Below are 24571 nucleotides of genomic sequence, written 5' to 3'. Positions count from 1 at the left end.
AACACTATAACACACTGACAGCTCTGAAAATACCTGCAGAACAAACAGCGCTTCTCTTTCAGGATGCTTTGGCTCCATATAAGCATATTGATGAGGACCTGAAGAGCCTTAAAGAAGTTCTGGAGATGAAGAATCAACAAATTCATCAACAGGAGCTGAAGATTTCTGAACTGGAGAAAATAGTATGCTTCAACTTTTATTCCGGATATTTTGTAAAGTAACAGCTATGACTTTTGAGTGTCTTATTCCTATTTTTTTTGTAATATTAAATTAAACATAAAGATATATTTGAATTTGATTAAATTGCTATCCTTGCAAGAACAGTCAAATAGTAATGGTCTAAATTAAATGATTATTACGTTCGTTACCTTTTTGACTGTAAAATCAAATGGCATTACCATCTATATCATTCAATGGATTCTAATGCTTTAACTTATTTAAAGACTTTAATGTTTTGCACTGTTTTCTCCTGTGTTTTTGAGCAGGCTGAAAAGAATGTGCACCTGGAGGAGAGACTGCAAGTGTTGCAGCAGCAGAACGAAGACCTGAGAGAGCAGATAGACAAGAATCAAGCTGTGTCCAGGTCTGTTTGTATGTGCATTTAAGGTTGACTTAGACTTAGACTGACTTTATTGTCATTTTGCATGCACAGGGTGTATACAGAACGAAATTTCGTTGCATACGGCTCAGGACAGTGTTTTGAGCTTCCAATGTTGTGAGGTTACTCCAGAATAAAATAAAATACAGTATAAAATATGAATATAAATATAAGTTGAGTTCAACACTCACAGTGCATTGCAAAAGTTTATTTCATTTGGGTTGACACTGACTAAATGAGACTTTATTTTTGTCTCTTTTTTTCTCCCATCAGTGCTGAGAATCTCTGCAGCTCCTCCAGAGATTATCTTAAAAAATATCAAAATAAATGAGTGTGAATAGAGATGCATGCTGCATTTTATAGACATTTTACTGTCACTTCAGTAATGGATGTCACATAAAATCTCAATAAAACACACGTTTGTGGTTGTAGCATCACAACAATGTTAAAGGTTTAAGGGGCACGAACACTGTAACTACCAAAATGACTTACAATTTTTCTTATGTCCTTTTGTCCCTTTTCTACTTCAGACAACTCTCTGAAGAAAACGCCAATCTGCAGGTGCACGTGGAGATGGAGAGCAAAGAGAAGAAGCGTCTGAGCCGCACCAATGAGGAGCTGCTGTGGCGTCTGCAGACAGGCGAGCTGAGTCCACACATGACCCCCAGCTCCTCCCCCATCCACCACCCAGCCTCTGGACCGGGCTCCCCTGCCCGCCCCCACTCCTACCACCAGTGACTGTTTGTACCAAACATCTTATTTTATCAGTGTTTTGTTTAACTCTGAAAAAATGTTCCTCTGTTTTAAAGGAATATTATACAATCGGTGGACAAAGAGACAGTGATATGTTCTGTTTGTTTGGGGAGAATCTCCTCTCATTTGATGCATTTCCAAAACATTTTTTTTTCTTTTCTTTGACCTCATGAATTGTACGGATGATTACACGAAGAGTAAAACCTTAGCATGTTTCTCCAGCAGGTGAAAGTTCAGAGAGCATCGCAGTGCCTCATTTACATATTATCGCCTCCATTTACATTTTCATCTTCTCCTCCAGCTCTCAGGATGATGGATAAATAAGACATAGTAAACTCAAAAAACATGAAGCGCCTTCAGTCATCCATTCCCTCCCACCAGCAAGGTCCACCTGGGGGTTGGCAGTATTATCAGAAAAAGCCAACTTCAGTTCTTAACATTTTCATGTAGAAACATTTCATTTATCATGAGTGTATGATTTATACCAAGCCATCTAACCCCAAACCATTCATAACTCCACTTTACTGCCAATACAGTGTATGTATATTATGAGTTATTACGTGTGTAGACTCTGTAGATGTATGACTATCTTTGCAGCATGGGTTGTCTTCCGATTAGAACAGATTTTCAGATTATTTCATGTATGTATGATGATAAGAATTAAAAAGAAGCACTTCAACATATTTTGGAGAAGAAAGAACCCTCACCCTCAGTAGAATTAAAGAAAAGGTAGTCAACTCACACAAAATAAAACCACCAAAGATGAAGTTCTTAAACTATAACACACTGCATCAGTTACATGCTTGGAACTCAATGCAGAACATTCATGCTTCAGACGAAGCCCCTTGAGTTTTTTTTTTACATTTTGGGATGTTTCAAACACAAACTTGAATGTTTTTATTTGGATTTCATGAGCTGAAAGCTGAAAAGTATGCCATACATATGTAAGCTAAAAGAGCATGCATGTAAGATTCCAACATATGATTATTCTTTCATCTAAACCATTCCAATGTAAATCTGGCGATGTGTTTAGGGTTACTGCCCTGCTGGAACCTTTTCATATTCCGGCAGGCTCGTCTTTAATTTAGCGCCATTCATTTTCACATCAACTCCGATAAGCTTGATGCTGCTACCACTGTGTTTCCACAGTGGAAATAAAGGTCTTTATTCAACCTTTATTTAACCACGATAAAACTTCTTGAGATCTCAAGAAAATTTAACGTTAATACCCAATTGCCTGTATTTAGATGAGATTAAACCACATATACATACCATTAGTAACTTCAGAAGTCTTTTTTTTATTTGCGAACTACCAATTTCCTTTCATTTTACAATTATGCACAACTTTACATTGGTTTCTTATATAAAGTCCTAATAAAAAACATTTAAGTTTGTGGTTGCAACTTGACAAATTGTTGAAAAGCTTAAGGGGCATGAATCCTTTTGCAGCAGTAACAGTTTGCTTTATCTTTTCTGCGCTCTGTTCAGTGGTCTTCATATTTCCATATGTACAGTTTGAACGGCTAAACCAATTATAAAGTCTCTCCACCATATCTGCAGTGTTCCTGTTTTGCAACATTTCCTGAGTCACTTAGAAGCAAGAAATGAAAGTCTGATGCAATCTTACCTCATTTTTCATTGTTTTGATTAAGCTCAGGATTTGAGAAAATGCATAAGTCATCAAAGGGAAACAACTGCCATGGTTTTTATTTTATTTAAATTTCATTTATTTTATTCGCTTATGTTTACATTTGGCAACCAGCCGTCAGAAGTCTGTCTCGGTAAACATTTCTCTTACACAGGCATTTAGATGTTAGAAGTAGGTAGAAATGTTTCAAAAAGGTCTTAGAAAAAAATCACTACTTAAAGTTGCAGTGAGTAACTTTTGGAAACAATATGCTTTTTACATGTTTATTAAAACATGAGACAGGCAATCTGTGAAAAATTGAGCTCCTCTGCCTTCTCCCTGCGGTCCTACTGCCATCTGCAGAAATACTCCGCTCAGTCAGAAACAACCAATCAGAACCAGGAGGAGGGTCTTACCACTGTCAATCACCCTTGTGTACATGCAGCTCACACACTCCCCTTGCTCTCAGCTAGTTTATCACACTGGAGCCTGCCATGAAAGCTAAGGCTAGTTAGCATGGCCACTGATGACAACAGATGAACGTTTTTTCTGTAACAGTAAGTTCTTTCCCATTGAGCAGTGCATACACGAGCCTTATTGACAGAATTAAGACCCTCGTCCTGGCACTGATTGGTTGTTTCTGACTGGAAGCGGTGTATTACTGCAGATGGCTGCAGGACAACAGTGAGAAAACGGAGGAGCTCAATTGTTTCCCAGATTATCTGTCTATCTGTTATGCAAAAAACAAATTGATTATTATAGCTCCCTACTGCAGCTTTAAGCATTACAGTATTTCATTTATACATTTCATGTATCGTAAAGTGTGTAAACATGTTTAAAGCAGGTATTTGGCTGTGGCTGCGTTTATTGGTAGATAAGATAATTACGTTTATTGGGAAGAGGATTTGCTGTATTCCGACAGTGGAAGTTGCCTTTTTCTACATCAGGTACTCCGATTGCACTGATTGCCTCTGTGTCCTGTGGACACCGTCTTGTACACATTTAATGAATGAATAAGAGTAAAAGCTTTTGTGTACAGTTTTCATGCAATATCAGAGAGAGGTCGCTGCATCACGTCGATGTTGTTACTTCTGTGGATTGTTGTTAAAAATGATTGTAATCAGATACTCCAGAGAAGTTTCCATGAAAGCATGTCTTTATAAGTTTATTGTGAATTGTTTTTGTTTCTTGCCTACTTCATTCGCTCTCCTCTACTGAAACTGTAACTTAGCTGAGGTTAATAATGAGAGGCTATGGCTGTGTATGTTGCACTTTGTATTTAATTATTAAATCACAATAAGCATAATAAGTACACAAAAACAGTGTTTGGTTTGTATTTGCATTAACGAGTAGCTCTTATTTCCTCCCTGTTTGAAACATGCGAACTTACTTTGGGACGAAAATTATTGTGCAGACTACATGGTTCATCACTTTTTCTGCATGAAACTCTGCATCATGTCTATGGGCAGAGGGAAGATGATGGTGGAGTTCTTCTCCGCGGCGATGGAATTGAGAGTCTGCAGGTATCGCAGCTGGAGAGCAGACGGGGCTTCATTGATGACTAGAGCTGCTTCTTTCAGAGCCCGGGAAGCATTCATCTCACCTTCTGCAGCAATGATCTGAAACAGACACAAACAATAATCAGCCTTGCAAGCATTTCCTACAATTTTTTTTATTTTTATTTTTAGTGATGTAGAGTGTGATATGGAAAGTAAATCTTCCACTACTGCTCTCACTTTAGCCCTGGCCTCCCGACTGGCCTCCGCCTCTGCAGCCATGGCTCTCTGCAGCTGCTGAGGCAGCTTCACATCCTTGATCTCCACACGCTCCACCTTGATCCCCCATGAGTCGGTGGCTTCATCCAGGGCCTCCTGTATGAAAACAAACACTCCTTCAGCTTCATTTCAGAAACTCAGATTAAATTATTCAAAATATTTTGAGTAAAGATATTTTTAAGGCTGCTATTACCTACATAAATACTCGGAAATTTTAGCATTCAATACATTTCACATGCAACTATAAAATATTTCCCTCTACTGGGACTTTAGTGGTAGACAAACTCAAAGCAGTGAATAGTTGTGAAGTGGAAGGAAAATGATTCAGTTTTTACAAATAAAAAAATAAATGGTGTAAAGAAAAAAACTCCCCTTTGCAGTTTGCCACAAGCTATGTTGAGATTACAGCAAACATGAAAAATGAATTTAGATTTGTACAAAATTTTGAAAAACCTGCTCTATATCATTTTTCTTACTCCTCACAATTATCATTTTCTGTTGGTCAGTCATAGCAAATCTTAATATATTATAATTTGTCGTTGTTGAGACAATCACTATGTTTCCATGGGATTGTATTTCATTTCAGTACAATTGACCATTTGTCTCTTGTCTTTTATCTAACCTGCATGCTCACTGAAATTCCTTCTCTGTCAGACAGTAGTTCTGAAAGGTTTTTGGTGCCAAGTACATTCCTCAGAGTGGTTTGCGCAAGCAGCCGTGTGGATGTGTGTGCATTGGACACATTGGCCACAGCTGAGATGGGACAGTGAATGCGGAAGTAGACAACTCCATCCACGGACACAGTGACCGAGTCTTTGGTCAGGATCTGTGAAAGAATACAGATACAAATGAACAGTACACTGGAAGGTTTATTTGAAACACATTGTGGCTTTACATTTTATGTACAAAAAGAAAACAGACCTCTTGTGGAGGGATATCAAAAGACACAGTCCTTAGATCAACTTTCACAAAGTTATCAGTGCAGGGCAAAACAAAAAATAGGCCTAGAAAGAGAGAAACATCAAACTGCATCAGTTTCAAGTTCAACTTTTTTTCTGAAAATCAGTTTCTGGAATGATCTGGTGTGTATAATCCGTCATGTAAAACTACAAACCTGGTCCTTTAGGTTTCCGATCGACGATTCGCCCAAGTCTGAAAATGACCGCTCGCTCATACTCCTTTACTATCTGGACACCAATGACAGCAAACAGTGTAGAGAGCAAAATTATTCTGGGAAAAGTTTTTACTTCTTGAATGTAAAAGCATTCATATTCCTTAGACTTTTTTCACAATTTTGTCAGATTACAATAAAAAGTATGCATTTTATACTATATTTAGCTCCATCCATCTTTCATTAATGCTGCCACAACATTTTCTCTGTGGATAATGTATGTTTTTTTTATTTATTATTTAGGCTAAAATTCTTCGTCTTCATCTTTCAGCAATTGTTTTCGTTTTTCCACTGTTTTGTAAAAGCTGGATTTTTTCATGAACCTGAGTTGTTAATCCCCACATTTCCTCTAGCGATGGCCCTCATGGCTTCTTCTCTGGTAAATGCTCTCATTGTTTGACTTGTCAGTTTAGGATTTTGGGTGTTGTTCTATGACCTAATCCTGCTCTACACTTCTCAACAACAGTTTGCCCTGTTTGCTCTTCCTTATACATTTTGTTCACTGAATTGATCTAAAAATCCTCAGAGAAAACAGGATTATCTGGTTGCACCAGATTTCATTTAGGGGTATCCGAGTAAAGGGTACTAAAAACAAATGCATGCCACACTAAGGTTTTTATTTTTTGTAAAAGTAAAATGGAAGACATGTATGTATTATTTTCCTTCCAGTTCACAATGAAACCCTCTACTGTTTTGGTCTGTTGCATGCAGCCTGATCAGCAACAAATAAGAACATTTTCTTACCTTGACACACATAAACAACGTGACTGGGAAGGTTAGCGTTATAAACAGGAGGGATATAATTACCAGCAGCCAACCAAAACATTCCAACCTCCTTGCATTTTTATCTGTGGAGAGAGAGAAGTTCAAAGTACAATGGGAAGTGTCTGCTTAGTTAAAGTTAGATTCTGTTCAATAAGCCATGAAAACACACATCTCTTGTAGTACGATTGTTGATGGCAGATTAGAAAGTAATACAATCCAGTGGGAGAACACAGAACATCCTCGCTGTCACGTAAGGGCTGCAGTAAATTCACACATCTCATTTGTAACTAATGATGTAATTAATCTCAAAGGGAAACTATGAAGACCTAAAGGTTGTCTCAATCAAGACATGTTTTGCAAACCAACTGATATATCATTGTAAATTACTGTCATCTTTTCTAGTAACACCAACAAGGAGGATTTGTTTCTCATCTCTTTTGAATTTCTTAAGCTGTTGCTTTTTGATATCTTGAAGCCTACTTCATGTTGCCATGCAGGTTCTAGCCAAATGCTTTCTTGCTTTTACAGGTAATGTGCTAATTAGGGCTGGGTCTGACTAGTTTAATTGACCAAATTGACCCGGTTTTGTAGTTAATTTTTCAGTTGAAAGAAAGGAAACACGTTTTTCATATAGGATCAGGTTGGTTTGGATACCATTTATGATTTTATGATAAATAAAATCATGATTGAAATTAGATTTTTGTATTTAAGTGGGTTATCTTTGTATGATATTAAAATTTGTTCAAAAGTCTAAAGGATTTAGATGGTACAAAAAAGCAAAACCTGATTAAATCTGTAAACGGCAGCAATACTTTTTTATTAGGCTGAAAACAAAATCTGACAGTTTAAGTCAAACTAGGCTATAAACGGTTTTGATTGCTTTTGTTTAACTAATTTTAGTAATTTTTAGTGTTTAGTGATTTTTATTCTCTCAAACACAGTACTTTGTGGAGGGGAGACAAAAGAGTGGCTGATAGTGATTAAAACCTCCACCTCTTTGCTGGCCAACATGATCAAGGCCAGATTTTACGTAAGAGGAAAATTCCTTACTGTCCCATCTCTTATTAATTTAGAATAAGAGGTGCTGTATACAATTGTACTTTCATAGCTTCATTTAACATTTCTGTGCAATCATAACTGGAAAAATGTACATATTTATCCAAGCTAAATTTTCAACACAGAATGTGAATTTGGATTATGGATGGAAAGAAATAAAGCAATTCAGTCAGTGAGGGTAGAGCTAGTGAGAAAATAGCAGCCAATGAATGGTGATCTAGAACACTAGCCATCAAAACGTATATTTATTAATTTAATAATAACATATATTACAATGTAAAAAAATACTTACTTTAGAAAATGTAATACAATAAACAGATAAAAGCAGACATTTGCCTCAGAACAATAATTCATTGTATCCCCCTCATTTGAAGCTAACGAACATTTCAAACCTACAACATGTATCCATAATGGTTATGGGAAGATCTTAAAAAAGTACTTACCTTCAACATTTTCTTCACTGATCTGAAGTTTGCGTGGAGTAACCATCTCCACTGTGCTGGATGTTGTTGAGATCATTGGAGAGAAGTCTGACACTTGGAGCTGCAGCGGCACACTTGTTTACTTCCCTCCTCTGTCTGTGGGGTGTGGTCTATCCATTTCTCTCATCCTGCCTTGTACAAGTCTATTGCTGTGGTAACCTGAGCCACAGTGCATCCAGCCTTTGCATGTTTTCCGCAGTTGAGAACTCCAAATTCAGTCCTCTTGGTATCCTATTATCTTCTTGCCCTTGCAGGAGTCAGTCACTTGTTGACTGCAGATGATAAATAAATAATCACGTCCTGAAACATGAGGCTTTATGTGGTGAGACAGCGTGACCATTCTCTCGTTTCACTTTAACGAGAAAAAAATTAAGTCCTTCCACAGAAATGACTTACAGAAGTTTATTACTTTCTCGCTAATGTCTTTTTCATCGACTGCAAAAAGGAAATACGGCCTTTTCACAACAATAGGGGTGTGATAACCACATTCATATTGTTCACAGAGAAAGTAAGAAGGCTTGAATGGGAAATTCAATAAAACCTGTTGACTCTAAGCATGTCACTTAGTTATCTTGGACTGACGAGAAATATTTCTGTTAGACTAGAATAAATTCACTGATTCACTTTAATACATAAGCAAGGTTCTCAAATTATTATATTTTGCCTTAAAATGTATAACCCTTTCACTCCCCAAACAGTAATATTTCATTAAACAATAAAGACTTGACATTATTTTAATTTAGAATAAAATACATAGTCAATTCAAAGTCTTCAAGATGCCGATGACCTATGGTTGCAAAACAAGTCCAAATCAACATTAAGTTTTTTTTGCCAGTAACCTGTATTCGCTTTTATTGTCTCTAAACTTTGTAACGTGCATTATCGGGCATACATCTCCACTTTGGTGTCATCCATATCTAAAAGCAGTCAAGAAGATGGACATGGTTTTATCCAGTGTGGCTGCTAAACAAGCCACACTAGTCAGTTTATTTCTTTATTTTTTTTAGCATTTTACTGTTATGACCTTCGACATGGCTGAGGCTTGTGGAGTCTGAGACAGAGTTTGAGTGTCTTTTGAAATTTCTTTGAGCACTGCACATCAAACTTTGTGATGTCTACTCCTGGAATGAATGATAAATGATTTTCAACTTTAGAAAAATCCTTCTTAATGTAGAATGGACTTCGAATACTATAGATATGACATTATGGCAAGATCACCAATGATGTTTATCTTATTGACATTGTGTTAAAGACCAGCTAAATGACAGAACTCCAGGTTTTGATGAGCCGCTAACACTTGATTAGTTAACCAAAAGGCTGCCTTCTTCCAAGATTTTTCCAAATGTAACTTGAGAAGGCTACATAAAGATGTATTTTTAAACAAAAAACATCAATTTTAGGATATGCACAATGCAAGATATTTTCCCTGCTACAAGAGCATTCCTATTTTCCATTAGAACTAATTTCCCTGCTGGGATGAAGAAAGTACTTCTATTCTATTCTATTCTATTCTGTTTACATACAGTAGTTTGCAAGTAAAAGCAGGTCTATGCAAATATTCCATTAGAGGAATTTACGTTTTTAGAGTTTTGACATTTTATGAAAACTGAAGAATTGAACTGTTCAGTCACTTTGATCCTTCAGTTTCGCTACAGTTAAACAATTATTGCACTTGTTCTAATTATCCATTGATTAGATGAATTTTTTTTACATGTTCATACCAAGTAAAAAATATGAAGCCATGACATGAATATTTGTATTAAAACTTTATTTAAAATGATTTTGACCAAACATTTTGTATCATCCCTATCAGGCCCCCACTGTGTCCATCATAAATTTACGGCTGAACTCATAAGCTAGGAAGAGTGCTCCGTTGGCAGGGAAGGTGCGTATCATGGTAGGAGTCAAACCAGAGTACAGAGCCGTGAAACCTGTAAGGCAGAAACAGTCAAACAGTGGCTATAAAATGCAAAACCTGTACAATACTCTTACAGTGAGACAGTATCCTCACAACTCCAGGAAGTTTTTGAGTTTCATCACTCATTTAACTTGTAAGTTAGCTTTGCCGCATACAGTTTTATGTTACTGTTTAGGATAACATGCATTTATGACATTCTGCACATGAATATGTGTGACATTTTTCAATATATTTTCAAACATCTGCTATATTAGCAAAGCTGTATATAAATGCAAAAATGATTAACAATGTTAAATATTTGTGGTTCTCAGTGCTTTAGGGCTTAATTTTAGATCTTGATATTTTAGACTGCAACAACTGAATGTGTTTGTCATATATTATCTCCATAACTCCAGCAAGAGAAACGTGTGATGTTGTCTCTATTGGGGATTGCTGTGCTAGCTATCAGCCATGCCCAGTATTCTACAACTGCTAACTGCATTTGCTGTCAAAGTAGGCAAACATTGCATCGTCAAAGCTTACCCTCAGTGCGTATAATACCCATGAAGGTCTTCATGAAACCCTCTTGCCTCCCAGCTAAAGAGTAGACTTGAATCCTAGACTTCACACAATCGATTGGATAGACCACTAGCCAAAGACAAGCCCCTCCAAATCCACCGCTGAACATAAGTGGAAGAATGCCTGCAAACAAAGATGTCAGTTTGCAGAGTAGCTTTAAGCACAGATATCAAAACTAAAATTAAATGAACCTACCTATACTGTCTTTGTCTGTCCCCATATGGTGTGCAAATGTACTCCGACATACTTCGTAGGCACCAAAGAAGCAGAAGTAACCTGGTATTTCCCTGACAATGGTTGAGGTGAGTCCCTGGTAGAAACCCAAAGGACCATTTGTCCGCAGCACAGTCTTAACCACAGACCAGACGGTGCTAATGTCCCAAAACAAATACAGAAAGGAAAGGTGAAATCAGCCAAAACTGAAAATGCTTTGTTTATTCCAACATCTCTGATGAAACGGACCTTCGCTGTCCTTTTGCAACTTTTCCAGTCTCCTCCATTTCATGCATGGCCTGTAGGCGACATTTCACCAGCTCTGTGGGGCAAATGGCCATGGAGGAGAAGATGGAAGCTAAAGACCCTGCAGAAGCTTTTTGGACATCACTGAACACAAACAGAAAATGTTTCAATGTATAAAGATGAGTGGCAGTCCTCAGACACAAATTTGCACAGAATAATCAAGATTTAATATGCTTATATTGTTACATGTGTGTTAGGTAACAAGAATCAACTTTAGTTAAGTGTTCTTTTAGTAATTAGTCCAAAAATACTTTATTAATGCCAAAGAAAAATTAAGAGGTTTTTCTAACTCATATTATCAAAGTTTATTCAAAAACTGTACAGGGTTAAGAATGTTCTAGATTTCATGAAGAATCTTTTCTCCAGAGGTTCTACAGTACACCCCACAGCAGAACTAGTCTTCTAGTCAAAATTATCAGAAATATTGTGCACCTAATATCTTAACAAATAAATGTTTCTTAAATATCAATATTGCTTGCTACAAGTTGGAAAAATTGCGGGAGCTCATTAAGCCATAAGATCCTGTTACTAGCACTTCTTCAAAGAGATCTGCAAATTGTACAGATTTTAAAACTTTACAAAACATTAATGTGGTGGCCTAACAGTGTTTTTCAACCCTGGTCCTCAAGGCACGCTGCCCTGCATGTTTTAGGCATTCCCCTGCTTCAGCACACATGATTTCAATTGATGGTTGACTAAAGGGGTTTTACTGAATTGCTATCATCTGAATGTGGTATGTTGCATGCTAAAACATGCAGATCAGTGTTCATTGAAGAACAGGGTTGGGAAACAGATGAGCAAATATATTTGTCCACAGTGAAACTTTTAGTTGCAATAAAAGAAACAGAAATCCTCATCAGTATCAAACCTGAGCTCTGCTCCGTTATCCATCCTTAACAAAAGACGGACAGTGTCCTGGCACAGGCCATAACTCAAGAAGAGCACCGCATTCTCACTGATGTTGGCCAGGAGGGCTGGTGTGGTGCCTTTGTAGAGACCACGGAGTCCCACCTGTTTGAAACTTGAAATGAAGCAGTGGATGAAGCCACGGTACATGCTGGGAAACGTCTGCATCTTCACCTTGATGGTGTCAAATGGCTGACCGCTTAGCACGCAGGCTGTACCACCTAAAATAGGACAGTTTAAGTTTTACAAAGCAGAACAAACATTTTCTACTTCACCATTAAGGTATATGTAGATATGGCTAGGAAATAATTAAGTTCAACTGTGTTATATTGGACTTCTATATTACAGATCAACAAACAACATGTCTTAGCAAATAAATATCTGAAAAGTGTGTGTGGCACACATTTGTATCCAGCTCTCCTGAGTAAATATATTGTAAAATGACCTTTAACTGTGATTAGGGACCTAGATGTCCTCTTTGTAGTGGCTTGTATAAAACTCCAAATCAGAGCTCTTATTGGTTTCTTTCAACAAGTGCTTTTTCTTGCAGCTATATCATAAAAGGCAGACTTGTAGTGGCCAAAATTAGCATTCTATCACCCAACTGTAGATCTCTGCATAACTGGTCCTTAAAAAGCATGAATATGTAGTCTAATTCGACTGATATACCTTTAATTAACAGAATGAAGGTTTAAGAAAATAATGAACTCACCTGCTGCTCCTGCTGAAAAGTCAATGATTGCCTGTATTACAGGATGTGGAGCCATGATGATGAAGCCTGTGTACACGTAAACAAACCTGAGGGTCAAATCTTTTTTTTAATTCATAAAAAAGAGTCACAAACCCTAGAGCAGAAAAAGAACTTTAGAGCAGAAAAAGAAAAGCACCCAGTAAGAGAATTACTCTGTTAATTAATTCACCCAGTACATACCTTTATATTTCACACTCACCTGTTCTGTAGTCCCCTTAACTCGGATTTAGAGTATGACAGGTAAGACGGTGTTATTTGTTAATCGAAGCGTTACTTTACTTTTTGTAACCCACAAGAACCACTCAGGTAAAACTGTTCACCACACTTTCCAGGAAAGGTTAACAGAGCTCTCACACAGCCCGAAGAAACGAGCTAACGTCGGTGCTCCGTGCTGAACTTCCGTCTCCCTTGAGCCCTGAAGATGTGGCGCACACCCTACGTAAGCGCGTCAAGAGACTGATATCAATGACAGAAGACAGAAATGAGACGCTCTCTGTAAGTAACATGGAATCAATTTAGACATGACTACAAAGGTTCGGAATAGAAAGTTAGTATATGTTTTCTGTTTATATATTCTCGTAAAGCCTCAAACTCAGAATGACCGAAATAAAATCTACTAAACCCTCTAGTGACAGAATAGGTTATTCGAACACAGTTGAGATTGTAATACCTAATATTATCCACAAGATGTCAGTAGATTCCACGGATGCCTTGAAATTTGTAGTTACTAACTCTATCTATCTATCTATCTATCTATCTATCTATCTATCTATCTATCTATCTATCTATCTATCTATCTATCTATCTATCTATCTATCTATCTATCTATCTATCTATCTATCTATCTATCTATCTATCTATCTATCTATCTATCAAGCATTTTAGTGCAAAATAAGGGTAGACGAAATTACTTGAATGTATCCTTATTTAGGAATATATATATAAATTTTTAAGAATAAGTTGCTGTGCTGATGCTGTGATTCATAAGGGGAGGAACAGAATGCAAACCTAGCAAAAAACATAGTTGCATAATAAATCAGTTTCTTTTTTTATGCTGCTGCTTCTCGTTTAAGATTTCTCATTGCGTTTGAATGTTTGAATCCACCATTTTCTGAGATCCAGTGAAATATGAAAGTATTTGGTAAATGGGTCGTCCTAATTTCTTTGTGCAATATGGTACAATTTAATTCTATTCTATTCTGAAAGAGAGAGATTGAGAGAGAAAGAAAAAAGAGAGAGAGAATGGGAGAGGGGGAGAGGCAAACAGAGAGAGAGAGAAATAGAGAGAGATCAAAACGACGTTATGTTGTCCAGATGTTGCAAAAGGGGCTTTTTTGATGAATCATTATGTGCATCACAACTGCACTGCACTTTTGATCCATTTAGAACATATCCTTTTAACATTTCTTGCTCTTGATCATTATGGGGGCTCAGCTAACATGTTGCCTGAGAATTTTTTTTATCTACCATTTAAAAGCTTCCATTGTTTTTTAACGTAGGTAAAAAAAAAATTCCAGACTGATTAAAGAGCATTTTTGAATAGCAATTATCAAATCTTGCCACATATGTTTAAGTGGGTTTAGGTCTGGACATTGTCATGTTATACTATTCTATGATGACTGTATGATCTGTTGGAAGGTAACCTCTGCTATTGGATAAAGTGTTTTGCAGATTTTCTTCCTTCAAATTCAGCTACATCGTGCTTCAGGTGACCCTAATGAAAACATTTTGTCATTCAGCTTGATGCTGCCACCACATTCATCAACCAACTAATCAGAAACATTGATCTGATTCTTGGTTTTTTGTTGTTTTTTTTTTTTTTACCTAAAAAAATTGCACCATGGAAAATATAACTAGCCTAATTTTATTTGAAAACTAAATGTTTTTTTTAATTTACAATACTTGATTTCATCTGCTCTACCTTGAACTCACACAGTCTAAATATACACTATATATATATACACAGCTGTACTGTGTATATATATATATATATATATATATATATATATATATATATATATATATTCAATCATGTTCAATAAATTAGAATATGTGTTCCAATGAGGCTCATTTGTGAGACAGAAAGTAACTTTTGAAAACTTTATTCTTATAGTATTTAACAGAAAAAAGAAAAAAAGGGTGTAATTAAATGTCTTTCTTTGTGTGTTACTGAAATAGGCATGTGTTACTGCAGTTTTTAATAATATAATATAATATAATATAATATAATATAATATAATATAATATAATATAATTCTAGGGGGAGAAATTTACAACAAAAACTGTTATAGAAGCCAGATTACTTTAGAGAAAGTCGATTAAACTGACATTTAAAAGTACTTTGGAAGACTATCTGAGAACTAAATGTATTTTTGGTCCTTCTCAGAATAAAACCAGAGGAGCTTTTAAAATAGCATTCATTGGCGGCTCAGGGCTGTCAGTCAAATGTGGGTGGTATCAGTTGACAAATGAGACTTCCAGTAAGTCCTCCTCACATGCTCTACAACACAGAGTCAACAGGCTGTGAGGGACATCAGACGGAACATCACCACGACTGGACAACATAAACAAACCAGCGATCCAGCAGAACCGTCCCACCAACTCAACTTTAGCCCCCTTGAAAGACCACTCGGTCGCAGACTTTTTTAAACTGCTTCACGTTTCCACCGGCTTGGGATGTAACTTCCAGTGAGGATTTTGCGGAGGCGGAGCACTGAGACTTTTCTTGAGTTTCTTAACATTTCAAAGACGTAAGTTGTTACTTATTTAAAAGGTGTCACACTTATATGACATTGTAAGAACACTCGGTCATCTCTCGACACCATGGCGGAAGCGGCCCAGCAGCCACACCTGGTGGAAATCGACCCGGATTTCGAACCCCTTCCGCGGCCCCGGTCGTGCACTTGGCCCCTGCCCCGGCCGGAGTTCATCAACCCGGGAGACTCCAACACCTCGTCGCCGGTGCCGTCCGTGAAGCAGGAGCCCGGCGTTGGCAATGCGGAGTTCATTAACAATCTGAGCCTGCTGGAGGAGAATGAAGACTTCACGGAGCAGAAGCCGGTCATCCTGTGCAGCGAGTTTCAGTGTCAGGAAAACTGCGTCCACCAGCAAGCCCAACAGCAACATCATCACCAGCATCAGCAGCAGCACCCAAACCCGCAACTCCCGCATCAGCAGCAGCAGCAGCAGCAGCAGCAGCAGGTGCCTCTGCTCTCCACCCCGGTGGGCTCCTCACCTTCGGCAGCCGCAGCAGCTGCTGCAGCCGCTGCACAGAGGAAGAGCAGCTCCTCTCGGCGGAACGCATGGGGGAATATGTCATATGCAGACCTCATAACCAAAGCTATTGAAAGTTCTCCAGAGAACAGACTAACGCTGTCTCAGATTTATGACTGGATGGTGAAAAGTGTGCCTTACTTCAAGGACAAGGGAGACAGCAACAGCTCTGCAGGCTGGAAGGTATGTCTGACTGTTTTCATACTTGCTTCTTGGAGTTTACTGTGGACAACATTAGCGATGCACCAATCATGTTTTTTTTTTCCTGACTGATACCCATTACCGATTTCTTTTTTTTGAAGAAGTAGAAATACATTTTAAATTGGGGTTTTTCACAGTCTTTTAACTAAAGTGTAATTTGACTTTACTCACAATTTAGTCAGTTGACAATAGTGCAAAGCTATATTCAAATACTTTTTAGTTCACTTTTATCAGGAATATATATATATATATATATATATATATATATATATATATATATATTTTACATCAAAGTCTAATATTCATTTTAGAATGCAATAGAAATAAACGTATATCTTGCAACACAAACAATCTATGCCACCATCCCTCAAGCTAAAATTAAATATGAATCCTTCCAGTAGTTTCACAATTTAGTTTTTATTCAATAGCATAAATGTCACTCATTTCTGCTGTAGTTTTAGTCATTCTGCATGTGGTTTTAGTTGTACAGAAAAGGTCTGGCTAAGTCAAAACATTTTTGTCAACAAAGCTGACAAGACTTTGACCTGCTAGTTTCGGTTTTAATATTTTAAAATTCAAATGACTATGATCCATAAAACAGGAGAAAGAAAAGTGCTGTCAAGAATAGTCACAACAAATCTGATATTTATGCAGCAAAACCTGTCATTGGTTGATGCATTTAGGGACTGAAAATGGTATGAAGTTCTTACCATCTGTGGTTAAACATCTTTTGCTGTTTTTACTGTTGGGGAAACAATGATCGGCTCTGATCAGTGCCAATCAGGTGAAGATTGGCCAATGCCAGTTCTGCCTATGCCAGTTCCTGTACAATGTTATCCACAGGGGAATTTTTTGTGTCTCTGGTATTTCACAGTGGGTTTTTATGGACTTCATTGTGTTTTATGCTGTTTTTATCTCATGTGGTATAACTGTAATATCCCCTCTGGGGAGATTTGGCTTCTCTGTGGTGCTTGATAGACAAGGAATTTATTTTGTAGCCTTTGTTTTAGAGTTGTTTACTTTTATATCTCCATTGTGTTGTCTGTGTTACTGGCATGTTATCTTTTGGTCTACATTTTCACAAATGATTCATTCGTCAGGATTTTCCTGGTTGATCATGTCTGACCTGTCGATTTTAATTTGTGACACTTCAGGGGTTTTTTCTCCTATTCAGACTGTAACACATAAAAGAGAAAACAATATGCTCCACTCATACTGCAAGTCCCTAACATTTTTAATCTTTCTTAAACTCAAAAAGTACACGCCGTCAAAAATTAGAGCTGATCAAGAGAAAAATTGGCCTAAGCCGATCCCCAGCTGACTGATTGGTACATCTTTAATTTCACCTCACGATTAAGTTTAGATCATTGCTTTTTCAATGGTCTTAACTGAAAAAGCATGCAAGAACATTTAAATGCCAATGAAATTGTTAATTGTACCATGTCTTACAACCAGTGCATTATAATTTTGCAAACTTGTCTGTTACTACCATCACCTTAAACAGTCATCTGACTTCTTACTGCACAATGTGACTTATGTGAGTCTCCTGACTCAACAGGATTTTTTTTTTCTTCCAGTTTGGCGTATTGATCTTTTAAACATGGTAATCATGGTAATCACTGTACCGCTGAGGCAGCTCCCCTCTGTTTTTTCTTGTCCTGCGAAAATGTTGTACATTTTCAGGCTGAATCACAGTTTTCCACATTGGACTGTGGAACTCCAATGCAGCTGAGTTTAAGCGACTATGTCGTAAGGAGACACTGGAGCCGATCATGTGTCCTAGAAACTGTCCCAAAACATTACACAAGAGTAGATTCAAAATTTCTGATGTGGTGTGAAAGAAAGCACGCCTACTGAGGACCATTGAGGGGCGAAAATGTTTCGTTCATTAAATTTATTGTTTGGAGAGACATAGTTTCATTGATGTCTGACAATAAATTAATGACAGTCTGCTCTCCCAGCAGGAAATCATAGTGAGCCCATAATACTGAAAGATTTACTACAACTGTTCTCTATTGTAAGCTGTCCGGGTTGTTGAAATTTGAAGCAGTTGTAGTTTTTTTCTTTATTGTTTGGGCTGTCTCCATCTGAGCAACCTCATGTGCTGAAATTTGACATATGTGTCAGTCACGGTTATTGGAGAAAATATTATTTTTTAGTGCTTATGCTGAATCTGACACAGATTGATATAAACAATACTGATTCACTTGGATTTTCACTGTTTTCATGCAGGTATTTTTTCTTTTTTGCAAACATTTTGCTTCATATTTATCTCTCTGACCTCAAGGATTTTAGTAAATTAACTTAAAATTTACATTGAGTTGTCAGATGTTGTCCCACAAGTGGAAAAACCCTTCCAGTGTAGTGGAATACTCTCAGTAAACAAAGCCGTCAATGGACAGATGTGTTGCAAGGGGGGGATTGATATTGTTCAAGTAGATTTTTACCTGAAGTCAATTACCCACTGTTTATTCTGGATGTGCATTTTTGCTCTAAAATGTTCTCGCAGTGCGTTTTTATACGATTTGCGGGCTAAACACAAACACAAAGTCGTAAGCAGGATTCATTGCTTTTACTTGAGAAGGTGCATCATTATTTAATCCACATGCAAAAAAAACTACCTGCCTACAGAATTTCTTTGATAACTATCAAACATTGCATTAAAATTTTTATTGTATTTTTTTAATTGCCATTTTAATGATTGTCTTTTGAAAGCTTAGCCAGTATGAGATACTCACAATAAAATGCTATTTCCTAAAAAAAAAGTAAAACAAAGATCTACACAAAAAATTATTGAATCGCCATTATTGGAGACAAGGAAAAAAAACCCTGTTATTTCCACTTCTGCTGAAATAAAGTAACTTATTGACTATAATTAACATTTATTTATCATGTTGATTTGGATATCATAGCTGTTTTTGTTCCCAAACAACTCAATTGCTTTTCCTGAAAGTGAGGAGAAATTGTAGCAATGTTCTCTCACCCAGCTGACCCAGAGTTTTTAGCAACAGGTAGGAGAAAGGTCTGGTCTAAGACTTTCTCTGACATAGCTTTAAGCAGACTTTAAACCGTAGCAACATTTTGACAGAATATTTGTGCAACCTTGGAATATATTAATGCATGGAACCATTTTTAATTTGTAATAATACTAGGAAACCAGAAGCAAGATTACTGGAAGAAAGGTGTTGGTACCCCACTTTCAGTTTTTCAGCCATTGATCATTATATTTTTGGAGTCCTGCATAATGAGATAATTTGTGACTTTGTTATAGCAAAACAGTGTTACAAAATATCAACGCTGGTTAATTGTCTCCAGCACTCTGATTTGCATCAGTCAATTTTTATTTTATAACGTATGTAACACAGTCACACTGACAGAATCTTAACATGTTTTTTGTCTGATCTACTGCATCTAAGTTAACAGCTTTCCTCTCTGTTGCTGTAGCAGCCATGTAGCAGTTTGTGTGTGACTGGCAGCCCAGTGAGGGGTGCTTGGCTACCCCCTGGGTTTGCCGCCTTTCCTGCCATGTTGGGGGTGTTTAAACTGAGTAATTCTGTTGGAAAGCAAAGTACCATTCAGTACTGCTGAGAGGAGTTATTCATAGAGCTCGGTTCCACACAGGGGGCCTGTCACACAATGTATCTTCAGCAGGAGCTCAGTTGTAAGGCAGCCCAAACTCAAAAGACATTAATATAATTAATATTTAAACTAATTTTCTCCTTTTAAATTTTGACAGATTTCCAATTAGTTTTTGGTAAATCTTGAATGGCTAATTCTATTTGGATCAGCTAAGTTCTACTATAATATAAGAACAGTTTGAGAAATATATATAAAAAAAAAATTCAATTCTGGTAGTGGCAGCCTTAAAGTCAGTATACTGTGTGAGAGGAGAGTTGCTGGGAAACAGTTTTAAGACAAAGCTATTATGAAGTGTCCATTTAAAACTATCTTTGGCATCTTATATTAGCATTTGCATCTTTAGCGTTGTTGTAGCCGTTAGCATGGCTAACATTACTAAAACAGCAGTCTCCAATTGTAAATTCTACATAACTTAGATCACTAGCTTAGCTGGATGCTCCCAAAAGTTATCAATGTTTCCAAATCTTGCATGTTCTATGACAAGCCAAGGTTGGAGTTTCAAAAGGATAAAACATGATCTCTTTACTTAACTCTGTTCAGCCTTTGTCTAGCTACAAGACACTGAAATAATCTGTGTCGTTGAAGCTTTTACTTTGAAGATTGTTGTCATTGCAACTTGATAACACTTATTTTGTGTGATGGAATAACTAAACAGAAAATGAGCTTATGATTGACTGGTCAGAAGTTACGGTTAATCAAGCTAAAAATTGGTCAGTTCTGGTCTCATCTCTCATATTCTAACATTTTTGTCTTCATTGTTTTGGCTTGTTGCTATCCTAATTTTTATCTGTTACCCACATTCTGTCTCAAATGGGACAAAATATCTCTCTGGAAATACAAAAGCATGTTGGTTTCATTAGTTACAGGCACATATTCTGTTAATGTAGATGCTGGAAAAGTAATTTTGATAAAAGCACTCATACCAAATCACCTTAACAGAACACAAATCACTGAATCAGAAAACAATATGTGGTTTGTGCTGACTCACTGATTGAGTAAGTCTTTGGCTGACAGTGGTTTCTATGTGAGCTACAGTAGACATGACTGGCCGCATATCAAAAAAATATTTGGTTTCCTTAACACCTTCAGATATTAATTATAATTAACTTGAGGATGGTTTATTGCTATGACTATCTACTGTTAGCTAAGAAAGCACATAAAGTTCTCATTAATATCTAATTAGGGTTCTGTGCTCTGTAAATGTACAGAGCTCATTTCACAGTCCCACTAATCTTCCACGGTAGGTCCAGTCTAAGCTGAGTCATGACAGCCTCCACACTTCTCAGGCCGTCTGTGACAGTGTGAATTTGGAGGACAGTTGTGTCAGGTGGGATCAGCTTGGTCTGGGCACTGGCCCAAGCCCAGGATGCCACCTGATAGGAAAGAGAGCAGATGGCACAAACAATGCATCACCAAACATTTTTGCTGAGCTCATTCTCCATGTCTTAGATCTGTGCACATTTTATGATCAGTTATTTCCCTTTGTAAAGCGTTATTGCCAGAAATGCAGGGACAGCTCCAGAAATTAGGCTATCATTGAAAAATTCTCTTATTTTTTTTTATTCAATTAAAAACGTGAAATGCATTTATTATATAGATTTATTGCACGCACTAATACGTTTTGATAATTTATTTGTGTTAATTTTGATTATTTTTGCTTACACAAAGTTATAAGAGTATTATACAGATGGAATGGCAGTTAAATGCTCTGTTCTACATTAGTAGAAGGTTATGTGGAAGGAAAATGTGTGCTTCAAAAGCTCAAGTATTAGTCAGCACATGAAATTTTAGAGTGCTTCATGTCTCCCTCTACTGATAAGGTTTATTGCTGATTTTATTTTTCAAGAGGTTTCGACACTTTCCAAACTACAACAAAACTGCTTATACCTGTCTTTGTCACCATAGAATCAATGTGTTTTATTGGCCAGGAAGCTCACTTGACCTGATCCCTATGGAGAATCTGAGGCATATTGTTTAGAGCAAGATGAGAGACATCAGAACCAACAATGCAGACAAGCTGCAGACTAGTATTAAAGAAACCTGGGCTTCATGAACACCAATTTGGTGCTGCATCATTGGCGCCTTTATCATAAAACTTAACAGAAATACGTGCTTGACTTTTATTATTCTGCGTGTAAAGAATCTGTATAGTATATTAGTTTAACTTTATGAATGGAATTAATGAGATAAATAAAGTCACACATTAAAATAACACGAGGTACGCATGCATTCATACCTGCCAAAAATCTGTTCTTTTTCTGCTTTTACGTCACTACAGGATAAATATTTGCTTTAAGCTGGTGGAGCCTGATGGCTCAGGTGCGTTTGATGTCAGTATCAGGATCAGTTCAGTCAGAGGTTTCCTCCGTACACGGCGCTCTCTTGACCTGAAATTCCTCAACCTACGCTGGTAAATACTCCCACGGAACTCAAAACAAACTGTAGCAGCGGACAAACACATCGGTCTGAGCAGATTGTACGGCAAGCGGCACAAGGGTCATTACCATGTCAATGCGCCTATTGACTCCCATCCCACTCAGTCTTACTGTAAACACTGACTTTGACAGGAGAAAGGTTCTGCTCCAGCGTTTTAACAGAATAACTCCCAAGCACCTGCAACACCTATAGAAGCGAATGACAACTGAAATGATTTAAAGATATATTTATCTTTCAAATCAGACAAATGACGCAGGATAGTATCATAAGTTGATAGTTTTCTTCAAATATCAAACGTTTCATTTGATCACTTCCTGTCCCAGTACAAAAATTATGAACCAGTAAATTAAACATTTCAACCAGTAATGGGTAAAAACTGAATACAGCCTCTCATTACTGGGTTTTGCTGGTTATTTACATCACACTAACAGTTGCTTGTTTCTGCATTTTTATCTTACCTTTGACATCCAAATGCAGTTATGCAATCTGTGGAAGACAATTAAACATCCCGCTTAAAAAAATGATTGCGTTATGCAACAAATTTTTCATTGGAAATTACTCAGAGTTGAACTGAATCATTTTGTAATTGCTCAGTTGCAAATTGGCAACTGAATCATCCCTAGGCTTCACCATGGGTCTGTCAATTGATGCTTTGTTTAATTTCTGAAAGCTATTGATAAGAGTTACTTAATCTGTTGAGATTTGATCAAATATAATCAAAGCTGGTTTTAAAACAGGCCAGTCTTTGTTCACCTAGAACATGAACAAGTCCTCTCAAATTCTGAGAAAGCAGGAAGGAACTCAAAAAGAGTGAACAACCAAGCTTTTATAAAATGAATATCAGAACTTATTGTTAACTTATTGTTTCCATTTCTACCACGTATTGACTTGAAACCTACTTTTACCCAACTCATGACATAGCATAAGCCCTGATTCAAAGACTAGTTTTTGGCACAATGAGTAGCTATAGCAATTATCCAGTTGTCGTATTTTTTCAGAGCTTAAAGATGGTTTGCATGGCTTTTTTAAATCTGGTCTTTCTCTTTGGCCATTTTATCTCCACCGGAGGCTTCTTCAATATTTTGTGACATATATTTTGGTAATTGTTTGATTGGAACAAGAAGTACTTATGGTGTGGTCCCTTTGTACTTTGGAGTTAGATTTTCTGAGTTCCCATTCGGTAAAACTATAGTGCTCCCTAAAGTCAGAATTTAAACTGGAAAAGAAAGAAGCTACTGATTGATATTGCCTTTTTATGCTGTCTTTTCAGTTGCAAGCCCTTGAAATGGCAGGCATGAACTAGATTTACTTTGGGTTAATCTCAATGTAAATTGTCCCAAATTAACAGTATTTGAACAATAATAATGTATCTCTGCATTTTTCTAATATTGTCAGCCTTAGAAATAAAACTCTTCAAAACATTTCCCTCAAAGCGAGGAATGATGAACACTCTTCAGTTGAATTGAGGCAGTTAAGTAACTTATAGGCTACAGTTTAACTCTTTGTTGTTTTTGAGCAAGGATACAGAAAGCTATTTAATGTTGGAATGTTTGCCCTATAAACCTCTGAAATATGGCTTAAAGTCAACCAGAAGCTGAGACCGAAGGTGTTATAATCCTGAGTAAGCACAAAGCTAGTTGAACTTTGTCACAACTCTAAGATTGTTAACTTCCCTGAAAGTGTTTTAAGTGGGACAGAAAGTTAGATAGAACAGCAGTCCTCTTCTTTCAGCTGGTTCAAAACACACACACACAAGGACACCTAAACACTCAAAAAGCACACACACCAAACCCCTGTGAAGCATTTAAGGAGTCTAGCCTTGGCATTGTCCCAAGACATGAGGGGCATCTGTGATTCTTAGGCAAAAAGAACTGAAGGAGCTCTCCTCACCCTCCTCCCCATTTCCTGCCTGCACTGTCTGCTCTTCATTCCCAGTTTCTAGCCTCAGCAAAAAGCAGGTCACACTTAATTTTTTAAAAGGTTACCAGACACTCCCCTCCCTTGTTGTCTCTCCATATTCTTTTGCCATTGTCAAACCTTCAGCTACACCAGGGGCTTCCATTCCTTGTACAAAACCAAAGAGCTAAAGATTAAGGGAAGGAGAGTCCCAGAAAGCTCCAAGTTCAGTCTGGGTGACACTTGT

At 37.2% G+C, this 24571-nt stretch overlaps 3 protein-coding genes across 7 annotated transcripts in view; 2 read left to right on the top strand and 1 right to left on the bottom strand.

The window, feature by feature from the left end:
- Positions 1–2871, top strand: part of mtus2b (microtubule associated tumor suppressor candidate 2b) — a 31774-nt gene extending 28903 nt beyond the window's left edge. For 3 of the 5 annotated variants that reach the window (XM_027998883.1, XM_027998880.1, XM_027998884.1), the window contains 3 exons: positions 63–182; positions 483–583; positions 1129–2871. In XM_027998883.1, the coding sequence (XP_027854684.1) occupies positions 63–182; positions 483–583; positions 1129–1336 (429 nt within the window). In that variant the 3' untranslated portion in view covers positions 1337–2871. The remainder of the gene's footprint in view (positions 1–62; positions 183–482; positions 584–1128) is intronic. The other 2 variants (XM_027998882.1, XM_027998885.1) reach the window with 1 other exon arrangement.
- Positions 2872–4240: 1369 nt separating this feature from the next.
- On the bottom strand, positions 4241–13366 carry slc25a15a (solute carrier family 25 member 15a). Its single transcript, XM_028045719.1, has 14 exons — positions 13079–13366; positions 12841–12906; positions 12091–12349; positions 11166–11306; positions 10899–11074; positions 10668–10826; positions 10040–10158; positions 8189–8306; positions 6669–6772; positions 5868–5940; positions 5675–5757; positions 5376–5579; positions 4715–4849; positions 4241–4597 (listed from the first exon to the last, which is right to left on the bottom strand). Exons 2-14 carry the CDS (start codon positions 12893–12895, stop codon positions 4406–4408), a joined length of 1818 nt encoding a protein of 605 aa, XP_027901520.1. The 5' UTR covers positions 12896–12906; positions 13079–13366; the 3' UTR covers positions 4241–4405.
- A 2336-nt stretch (positions 13367–15702) lies between these two features.
- The window catches only part of foxo1a (forkhead box O1 a), a 36343-nt gene continuing 27474 nt past the window's right edge, over positions 15703–24571 (top strand). Inside the window, exon 1 of the mRNA XM_028045070.1 lies at positions 15703–16335. Within this exon, the coding sequence (XP_027900871.1) occupies positions 15703–16335 (633 nt within the window). The remainder of the gene's footprint in view (positions 16336–24571) is intronic.

The sequence above is a fragment of the Xiphophorus couchianus genome, chromosome 18, assembly GCF_001444195.1.
Source record: "Xiphophorus couchianus chromosome 18, X_couchianus-1.0, whole genome shotgun sequence".
In the NCBI taxonomy this organism is placed as follows: domain Eukaryota; kingdom Metazoa; phylum Chordata; class Actinopteri; order Cyprinodontiformes; family Poeciliidae; genus Xiphophorus; species Xiphophorus couchianus.
The sequence above is the reverse complement of the archived record's forward strand: the minus strand, read 5'-3'. Positions and strand labels throughout refer to the sequence as shown.

Coding starts and splice junctions, on each gene's coding strand:
- slc25a15a (XM_028045719.1), bottom strand. CDS start 12,895: ATGGCTCCACATCCTGTAATACAGGCAATCATTGACTTTTCAGCAGGA. Junction 10,827..10,898: donor GACAGACAAAGACAGTATAG/GTAGGTTCATTT, acceptor CTTTGTTTGCAG/GCATTCTTCCACTTATGTTC. Junction 10,159..10,667: donor GGGTATTATACGCACTGAGG/GTAAGCTTTGAC, acceptor TCTGCCTTACAG/GTTTCACGGCTCTGTACTCT.